Raw genomic sequence first — 10,832 nt, 5'->3', positions numbered from 1 at the left:
AATCACCTTTATTGTGAAGATTGAGATTAGTCTGTGCCCTTAAACCCCACTAGTGCTAAGGATGTGAAAGTAGTGTCTTCGTATTCTCCATGGAATTATAATGATGGGACAGTTCATGTCCTTAGCCCAGTCATTCATAAAGAAAACCAGCATTGCAGAGATACTTCCTACAAGGCTAATGAAGTCAAAGTTAAGACCACACCAAACTATAGCGGTGGTTCCTTCATTGTTTCTCAATCTCCACACCATTACTCAAGACAGCACTTTTCCTGCCACCACTTTCTGCTCTCTCACCAAAATGCCCCTCCTGCGCTTCTCTGCATTCTCCAGGCTTTTCTGCAGGGTGGCCACTTCGTCTTGCAGGCCGATTACTTTCTCTTTCAGGAACGCAACCTCATGTTGCAGTGAAGCTTGCAGTGCTCCCTGTTCCATCTCCATGCAGCGAATCTCTGAGTTAAAGAGAATTAGTAATCACAGAAGATATTAATACTAACATTTATGGCGGAAAAACAATCTGAACTTTCTCTTGATACTTAATAAATAAAACTTATCTTGACCTCTCCAAATTGATAAGCTTCAAATAATTCCCTGGTACCATGCGTAAGTAGAAATAAACTGTCTATTGAATCAGTGCCTTTTTCATCAGTTGTCTTTTCACTGCACAGCCTTTTATTCTTTAACAGGAGAGAAAACCGGCGCAAGGACACACCTTTTCCTCGCCTACGTCCCATATCACTTTTCATCCATGTTTTCTTTTAATTAAAGACACAGATCAGTCCCACAAGAGGCACCTTAGTTAATTTTGAAATTTGCAAGTACACAAGTGCAACTCAGACAAGGGTGAGGTAGGAATAGAGATTTGTACATTTGGGAAGGAAATTACTTAGCTCTTGGCAATGTTCTTTGAGAATGATATTCCTCTCACAAATTAATCTATGATATTCTATCCCAGTTCTGCCTCATTTCCATATCACTCAGCCGCTAAACGATCACAGAACAAATAAGGTGTACAAGCTATCTGCCAGTGGGGCAGGTTGGTAGGGCGATGAGTAATCCATGAATGCACATGAGAGCCACATGAAGGACTTGTGAGGAATATCAGAAAGAACATTACCAAAGGTAAGTAACTTTCTTTGTTTTTTAACGTTTGTTTATTGGCATTTTAAAATTGAGGAATAGCAATGAACTTCCCTCCATCTGGGACTGTCCCCTGACGCCCCACACCCCCCAAAAGTAAAAGATGGGTTTTCGAGGGTACACACCAGCTTAATTAGGGTGGGTGGGTGAGTTAGTTAATTCCCAAAACGCGCAGTCTCTGTAGGCAGTGTGCCTCTCTATAATCATCATGTAAGAAGTTAAGTACCACCCCTCACTCAGTTTAGACTTTCGAACTGTCCCCCTGGAGCAAACAGGTTAGTGCCACACTTTGGAATACCAGTCTTGCTCGCTCGGGGGGTCTTTCACATTCCAATGGTGGGCATGTTCTAACAATGCCGCTAGATTTAATATTACCATAGGTCCTTCTCTTGGGCTTTGACCAGGATTTACTTCAATATGCTCTCCTTCATATATCTCCTGATCTGATTGCCAAACACGTTTACCATGTTATCGTTGACGGATGCCCAATATTCTGACACCCTTGGGCAGTTCCACCAAATATGGGCCCAGCCCCCTCCCCCTTTCCCCTGCATGTGTCATGGTTGGCCAGGGGTTGTGTTCCCTACGATGTAGATTCTCCAGGAGTCACTTTCTACAGACGCATCTGTGGCAACTGCCATGGCATCTATCGCAGTTCTTTGTGCACCAGCATAGGCCGCTTCGCGTCTCATTGTCCAGGCAACGGATTTGACTGTGTGACAGCTGGAGCATGCGCGTATCCTGCCGGGAGAGCCCTGTCGCCTAGGTAACGATGTGGTCTACGTGGTCACCTGACCGCTCCCAGAACTATATTGGCTGCTAAGAACACCATTCTGAGGCTTCTGATTGAAGTTGCTCATATATGTTAATGCTGGATACCTTTGTTGCCTCCTGCCTTTTGGAACTTCCTGGAATTCGAGTACTCCGGCCATTACGCCATGCTGTTTCTGCAATTCTACTAGAGACGCTCCAGAGCTACTTACTTCCAAACGATCAGCTGTTACTCTCCCGACCATGGCAGCACGGCCCCGGACCTTTTGTTTGCCTGCTCCTTATCGGCTTGGACATAGGTATCTACATCATGACCCCGGTACATCCCCGGTTCTCTGACTGCCTTCTCCTTGTCTGCTCTGATGCTGCTGATTGGTAGATCATGCCTTGTTCTTTCGAGAGAGGGGCGCCTCCTACTTTTTTGTATTTTGGTAAGGAACTTGGGGTTGGTCATCCTAAGTTACCTAGGGGAACCGAGACGTGGACCCCTTGCTCACTGTGCTCAAAGAGGCACACCTCCACCTCACTGATGAGACCCAACAAGGTTGAAAAACGTGTATCGGGTTGCTGTTGGTACTCTTGTTCAAAAGAGGTTTGCGGTGGGACAAAGACTGATATGCAAATGGAAATTTCCCATACTGTGAGCAAAAAGCGATGGCTGCGGACTCTCAAAATGGGAAAAAACCACAGAACAGATTATCATGCCATGTTCTTTCTGGAGAGGGGCGCCTGCTACCTTTTTTGAAATCATTGTGTTCAAGGCAACCCGCAGGGCCCTATTGTTCCACACAAAAGCTACCAGTATCATGATTAGCGATAGGAATCGGAAGTGCCAGAAAATAATACAGCAGTCTGGGTTGGATCACCATCTTGGTAGTGTTAATTCTCCCGAGCCAAGACACTGACAATGGGGCCCAGTGATGTACGCGGGATTTGGTTGTCTCCAGCAGCGGTTTGTAGTTTGCCGCATATAGCCCTGCCAGGGGCTTGGTGATTGTTACCCCCAGTAGCTGATTGTTACCCCCAGTAGCTGATTGTTACCCCAGTAGCCTTATGTCCTGCGGCACCCATATAAAGGAGGTGCTGCTAACGGCCCTTGTTAAGGAGTCGCCCGCTAGTGAGAAGTTCAGGATTTCCAATTTTGCAATGTTGACCTCTAGACCTGCCACTGCCCAAATGCTTCTATCTCTCATACTGTGGGCAGGAGGGAGTGTTCTGGGTCAGTGAGTATGAGAAGCAGATTATCTGTGAATGCCATCCCCCTATGGTCCTCGCCCCCAAAAGGGATCCCCTCAATGTCCCTCAGAGATCTAATTCTGTTAAGGATTGGCTCCAAGTGGATGGCATAGAGGAGTGGGGACAATCCTGTTTGGTTCCTCTTCCTAGCAGAATGGTCCTGGACAGCTGACCATTGATTGAGAGCCTCACTGTCAGATGTCTATAGTTGGGGCGTACCTTTTGAAGGAATGACGCTCCAAAACCCATTATTTCCATAGTGCGGAACATGAAAGACCACTTGTCTCGGTCAAACGCTTTTTCTGTGTCAAGTGAGAGAAGGACTGATGCGGTCGCTTTCTTCAAGGCTTTCTCAATTCAGTGACAAACCCTCCTAGTTGTATCTAACGTTTTCCGCTGCCTGAAAAATCTGGACTGATCTAGGTGGATTAGTTTTGGAGGGAGGTCCTCCATTCGGTTCATTAGGACTTTTGCTTAAAGCTTGGCGTCGATATTAATTAAAACGATAGGTCGACAGGACCCACAAAGCGAAGGATCGTTGGCCGGCTTCGGGAAGAGGACTCCCATTGCTTCTTCCATTGTAGGGGTTATGTGATCGGGCTGGCAAATATGTTAAAGAGGCTCGTTAGTCTGGGGGCTAATTGCTTCTGGAAAGTTTTGAAGAAGCTGGACGGGCAGCTGTCCGGGCGATTTGTTGAGCAGGAGTTCCATTATCGCTCTTAGTACCTCCTCTACAGTGATGTTTGTCTCTAATTGTTCCTGTTCCCCTAGAATTATCTTCTGTGAGAGGACTGAGTGCAGATATGCATCCTGCAAGGCACGATCAGGACAGTCTGATGTATAAAGGGAGGTGTAGAATATAGCAACTTGGATGATAATGTCCTGCTTGGCAGTAGCTTTGAACAATCCCCTGACCCCACTCCCCCGCACCCCTGGGATTGCCATCTCTCGGATAGTCTACAATGCATCTTTTTGCTTTAATTGGCTCGCCATCAGCCTATCAGCCTTGTTTTCCTTCACAAAGTATCTGTGCCGCAGGTGTAGCAGCTCCTTCTCAGCCTTTTTGAAGGCACATAGAAGGGTTGCAAAGCTACATCCCTGCATCAGTCTCCATTTGGCGCATCGTTTTCTGGAGCTCCCGCTCCAGATCGCATTCGAGCGCATAAGCCTGTTTCGCCATTGCCACTCACATTGCTATTAGGTCTCCCCGAAGAGTCGCCTTCAAGGCATCCCAGAGGCATCGCTCTATAACCTCCGGAGAAGGATTGAGTTAGAAGAAATCTCTCATTTTAGTTTCTATTACCTCCCTCGATACCTGATGTGCCTGGAGCCCTTGTGGGAATGATCAATTCCATAGGCCCAACAGGGTAACCTAGCACCAGATGCAGTCGATTCGGGAGAAAGACTTATGGACATGAGAGTAGAAGGTATATCCCTTCTCCATCCCTTTGAGAGGCACCCAGGTACCTGTCAGGGCCAAGTGGTCAATTTTAGCACAGAGGGTTTGACAGGGAGGGGGGTTGCCCGTGGTACATAGTGCTCCTATCTCTCCCTGGGTCCCGCACCAAATTAAAATCTCCCATCAACAGGATCTCCCCCTTCCAAAAGGCCTCTAGGTCCTTTAGCTGTTCTAAGGAAGCCCCTCCCAATTTGGGGCAGATGTGGTCGCAATTGTTGGCATTGTTATTCCCCTCTGAAGACCTTCCCTGACTGACTGCCCTTGTGTCCAGCACCTGGGTGTCAGGGTCCGAACGAAGTGCAATAAGTACCCCAGCACCTTCCCCTTGGGCGTTAGAATGATAAATGTGCGGGTAGTGTCGTAGATTGAATCTGTGCCTGTCGCATTTCCTAATATGGGTCTCTTGAAAGGCCACTACATCTGGATGTGCTCTCTGGAGAAACTGTGTCTTTTTTCATAGGGCAATTTAGGCCCATACCCTTAAGTGACAGGCATTGTAACGTGATCCACCTTGGTTTTGCAGCTGTTTTTTCACCCCCTTTCTGCTGCACCCATCTTTCCTGTCTGCCCCCGTCCCATCACCGCCCCCACCCCCAGTAACTCATTTTCCCTGCCATACCCCCCAACTGAACTGAGCCCCTCCCCCTCTTGCCTTAACCAACTTCCTGGGAGGAGCCAAAGATCCTAAGGAATCTTCGGGCATGTCACCCTGAGCTTTGGTTCGCCGATAATTCCAGGGCAAACTATCTGGGTGTTCAATTACCCATTGTGCGATTCCAAGTGGGTTCCACCGAGGTGAACTTCCGCCTCCCGCTGCCGTTCATTGCGACTCTCCGTGATGTGGGTATCTGACGTTCATTCACTGTGATCCTCGTGTTGATGTGGGTTGCGGCTCGCTTGCCGGAAGGCATGTGCCATGGGTCCGTGCTCTGGTGCCGGTTCCTCTTTCATGGTTCATTCACTTGCGACCATTCCCATGATTTACTCCTCGAGGGTGCCTCTGCACCTCCAGATGATCTAGATTGCACGCCCTCATTGTTAAGTTGTAGAACGTGGACTCCTTCATCACAGGAAGTAATTCTGTGCTTTCGCCTGTCCCGGGTGAAGAGAAGGCCAAAAGGAAACAACCATTTGTAAATAACTTGTTTAGCATGTAGGGCCCGCACAACCGGTCCCATCTGCCAGCGCTTATGCAGGGCTGACTGAGCAAGGTCATGGTACAGGTGGATCTCTGTCCTGTTGTAAGTGATAGTTTCTGCCTGGTGGACCCCTCGGAGGATCAGTTCCTTCTGGGGGTAGCACGATGGTGCCACCAATGTGGCTCTGGGCCGCGCACCAGCATCTAGCCTTTTTGGACCGGTCTCAATGTGCACCTCCTCCACCGTCCCATCTCCCAGGAGGTCTGCAATAATCTGTTGGACAGTCTCCTTAAGGTCCTTGTCCCCCACTTCCTCCTGCAGGTTATGAATGCGACTATTGGATCGCCGCAACCTGTTTTCTAGGTCTTCACATTGAAGCATCCTGTGACCTCTGCCTGTGCCGGCTATTGAATCATGGACTGTGGTGCTCATGCACGCCACATCTTTGTGCCTCCAGCGCCCTCTGATCATCACCAAGCAACTGCTTGCACCTTTCCCCCCTGTGCATCAGCAGGGCCTTTGTGATTACTGTCTCTGCATGTTTTCTGCAAAGCGCTCTGTCTGGTCCTTGCCTCAGCTTGCTGAGAGCCTCCTCTTCACTCTTCCTCATTGCGGCCTCAGAACTCATGGTTCCTCCTCCTTACTGTTCCCACCTCGTACCCTCACTGAATACAGGACTTTTAAGGACTATGTCACACAATGTGCTTCTCTGAGCTGCGTTTTGAGTTTAGAATCTGGGCATTTTTTATTCAGTGACTGTGTCTAACAACCTATGCCTTTTTCACTTGTTTTTTGAAACTCGAATCGGGGTAATTTTAATTCAGTGAATGTTTAAATGTTAGGACTTTTCACATGCATTTTTAAATTCAAACTAGGGCATGTTCTAATTCAGTGACTGTGTCTCATAATTTAGGCCTTTTCTCCTGTGTTGTTGGATTTTAATCTAGGCATTTTTATTTCAATGTCTGTGTTTAATAACTTAGGCCTTTCACATGTGTTTCTGAATTCAATTCTGGGCATTCTTTAATTCAGTGACTGTTAAACCAAGTCCTTTGCTCCTGCCAATCTATGTCATTTAATTATGTTATACTACTACTGCTCTCTGTAACTTAGGCCCTATCCCTCTTGGACACCTCGCTACTGCTCACCTGTTACATCTTCCATTGTCTTACTGCTAGGCCGCCTGGTGAGTTCATTGTGTGCAGTGTAGTCCCTCTGTATGCCCCCACCCCACCTCTATTGTGCTCTCAGTCTCCCCTATCTGCTGCAACTGCTTCTCTACCACCTATTCTACCTCTCTCTCAATGTCTGGAAGAAAAAAGGTTAAGAAGGCGCTCCTGGCCTCCAACCCAGTCCTGTACATTGCTGATACCTTCGTCAAGGCTTCCTCCAGGCAGACCATCAGTGACATCCTCTTTGGCATTCCCTCTCCGAACCTATGGACTCCCCATTTGGTCTCTGTACTCTCTCCTTTCTCTTCTTCGACCATTAATGGTGGCACCAGATGGGAAGTGCTCTTGGTACATTTTTCATTATCCAGGTGCATCATTAATGTCTACCAGAACAGCACCATTATGGCCCAGGGCTCCCAGCCCAAACTCCTCCATCTTGACAGGCGTCTTCTGTCTCTCATATATGTCCTCCCCTCTCCAGCGTCAGCCACCCCTCTGGCCCCCCCCCCCCATCGTTGGGTGTGCCTTGTCTCTGTACACCCTCCTGCCCCACGGAAGACCTTCAAAAGGGGGCAACCAGCTTCACTTAGTTACCTCAATTCTCGTTCTGCTGTTAAACATGCCTCTGCCATCTGTCACCTCCTTGAAGACTTTGACCTTGACATCCTTGCTCTCACGAGACCTGGTTCAGTTGTACCTCTGTCATTGCTTTTGACACACTCCTTCCTGAGGACTACACGATCCTCTCCAAACCCAGGCTCAAACAGTCTGGAGGGGGAGTGGCCCTCATCTTACCCGAATGGGTCCCTGCTACCACCATACCCACTGAGAGAAACCAGAAGGTGTCTCATCCACTAGTCCGTCAGGATCTGTCATCCAGGTGGCCAGGATACGGCCATCGCTTTTGGCTCCAGTTCCTGGGGGTGGACCAGTGTGGGAGGATCACCTTGGTGAGGGGTCTTCGGGGAGTGGGACACAGGATGGTGAGACGCGATATACCCTTCCCTGTAACACCTCAGGCGAGGTCAGGCAACTACTGACCATCACACAAACCTGACTTCCATTAAATTTCCCCACACAGATCAAATGCGTAGCACGAAAACACACTCTGAGCGAGGTAAAACACATGAGGAAACAGTCGCTTCTAGGCAGCAGCTGAACAAGGGACGAAAGACAGTGAACTACAAGGGGTTTGCAAGGAGGGAAATTCCCTTGAGCCTTCCAGCAAGAAACCGTTAATTTCATGAGACCACGAGATTGGACAGCTTAAGGCCACAAATCCAAACTGAAGAATCCTGCATTGTGTGTCAGTGGTACTCAATTTCCTCCTACATGACTAATCGAGTCGAGGAGAAGCAGCAGCTGCCGTGGTAACGTCCTTGGCTCCAAGAACAAAGTTCTGACAAAGACATTAACACAGCCAGTGAGTTGAAGAGACCAATACCAGACATGTCTGTGTTGAAGCCAGGGTTGCAAGTAACAACACTGTATAACGTGCGCTGGAATGTTAAAACATGGATGAGGAAAGACGCGAGTTAAGTTAAACTGCTGATGAATGCTTGGACTTTGAAAAGAAAGATAACTAACTGCAACGCTGCCTTCCTAAATACTGTCCCTCACAAGCCCTTTGCTCCTACCTCCAACCTTCTACAGGTGAGCTGGTTCTCCAAGCAGAGATTTGGAGGGAGATACTTATCAGCAGGTGCCTCTGTCTGGAATAGCCTACCTGCCACCCTCTGTCTTCAGCCTGATTTTCTTAAGTTCCAAAAACTCCTCAAGACCTTCCTCTTCTCCTCTTACTTCTCTCTCCCCATACCCTAACCTAGTTCTCTGCTCTCTCTCTCTCCCCTCCCTAAAGCTTGCTGACTGGCCGCCTAGTGTACCTCAGAGTCTCACAGGTCCCTTGCACCCCTGCCAGTCCTATTTCCCACTTGCCTCAGGGTGCCACACCCCACCCACACTCACTGCACTTGTGAAATAACCCAAGAGAGTGGCTCTCTCTGCACTTACCCCAGTCTCCACCGACCGGGTGCACTTGGAGGATCACCCTGTGACAATCTATGCACTTTCACGATACGTACGCACGCACCGTGCCTGAAGATTGTCTGTCTGTTCTCCCCTGTCTTCACCGTCAATTGCACTGGTAAAACTGCAGAATCGCCATCAGGCCCATTTGCTGTATCTCATACTGTTAAATAAATTTTGCATACTTACTCTGCCTGTGCAGAGTATTATCATCTCAGAATGTCAAGGGCTCTGAGCGACTGTTGTTTTTCCCCCATGTTTACACCCTTTTTGAGCGCTTTGAAACACTTACCTGTGTATAGGCGCTTTATAAATAAACAATACCATACCATACCATACCAGAGTGGTCCGGCACCGTGTGCATACTCAAAGTTCTCTGTAAGGTATCCAACCAAGAAGTGGCAGAAGTGAAAGTTAAAGAGTTGCGAATCAAAGTGGTCCTGTGATGGGTCAAGCAAAACCCTCTGCACAATCGGAAGTCTTTGATTTTTGATACAGAAAGGAAAGATTGGAAAATGAGATAAAGTGGTCCAAGCCGGATTGAGGGAGGTCAATTGAGAAAAAAGGAGCTGTTAAAGAGGGTCTGAGTCCGACAGAGGGGGACCCGGGGTGAACAGTGAATCACCCGCGAAATTGTACATGTGGAAATCCTGAGAAGAAAGGAACGTTAATGTTTGTTTGTCCCATCAGGCCCTCTGTAATAAGAGTTTGAATGTTAAAGAGACTTTGGCACAGAAGGTGCTGATACTAAGGTTTTGAACTGCATCCTCGTGATAGAGAAGCCAGTGTGTGTGCTAAACTCTAATATGCCGAAAACGTGGGGAAGGGAAGCCAATGGCTCAACTATCCTGACTCATCATTTCTTGAACACTTTTCTATTGCCTATATTGTCCCACACCATTTGTATTTAGAAGTAAGGATTGGCAATAGGTTTATTAGTATAGGCCCATTTATTTTGACAGAGACGCCACTAGGACTGCTTTAGTATTATTTGATGGTCGAAGCTTGCTCCCATCTTTAGATTTCGGATTAGACAGGCGTTTTTCGAACCCATTTTGAAATTTCAATAAACACCCTTGAACTGTGATCACTTGTGTCTGTCTTCACTGTTTGATACCATGCCTTCCTTACACCACCCAATACTATTCCTCTTTCGAATGCCTTGTCGGCAGGCTAGGTGTCTCTCCCTCTCCATCGCTTACCCGCCCCACCATTTATAGGACACCTGGTCCGGTCACCTTCTTCCTTTCTGAATGGGCCGAGCTCACCACCTCTCTCCTCAGCCTTCAAGCTTCTCCTTCTTGGAGACTTCAATATTAATCTTGACTCTCCTGATGGGGCTTCTGCACTCTTCCTCAGCCCTGTGACTCTCTCTCCCTCACTATTCTTCCCTCTGGCTCGACCCACTCTGGCGGTCACACCCTGGATGCACTCATCTCGGCTGACATCCATCTCCTCTAATCCCCTTGCTACTCCACTCAGTCGGACCATGCTCTCCTCTCCTCCCATTTGGAGCTTGCGGGCTCCCCGGCTATGCCTCTGTCCGCACTGCCAGCCTCCTTCACTGTGATTCGACCAATGAAGAGAGAGCGTCAGTTGAGGCTTTTGCCGCAACTTTCTCTCTACCTCCCACCCCCCCTACTGACGCCCACACCAACTCTGCCCTTAACAACCTCTATCTCTCCATCTCCAACACCCTTGTCCCTGCCATGAAGATCCGCTTGAAGCCTGCCTCCAAGTGTAATAACTGGTATGACTCTGGCCTAGCCTCTCAAAAGAGCTGCTGAGTGGAAGTGGTTTGCTTCAGGAACATCCTCCACAAACTGGCCTGTCACGTGCTCCAAAGGAAATATAGAATCTCCATCCGCTCCAAGAAGAGGACCTATATTCAGG

The 10,832-nt window shown here is 48.2% G+C and overlaps 1 protein-coding gene across 1 annotated transcript in view; it reads right to left on the bottom strand.

The window, feature by feature from the left end:
• The window catches only part of LOC138580226 (centrosome-associated protein CEP250-like), a 1,782,457-nt gene that overhangs the window by 221,650 nt on the left and 1,549,975 nt on the right, over positions 1 to 10,832 (bottom strand). Inside the window, exon 28 of the mRNA XM_069650593.1 lies at positions 295 to 449. Coding sequence (XP_069506694.1) covers positions 295 to 449 — 155 coding nt within the window. The remainder of the gene's footprint in view (positions 1 to 294; positions 450 to 10,832) is intronic.

The sequence above is a fragment of the Ambystoma mexicanum genome, chromosome 3p, assembly GCF_040938575.1.
Source record: "Ambystoma mexicanum isolate Mex_15411 chromosome 3p, UKY_AmexF1_1, whole genome shotgun sequence".
Lineage (NCBI taxonomy): Eukaryota > Metazoa > Chordata > Amphibia > Caudata > Ambystomatidae > Ambystoma > Ambystoma mexicanum.
Note: the sequence above shows the minus strand (reverse complement) of the source record. Positions and strands in the feature narration are given on the sequence as shown.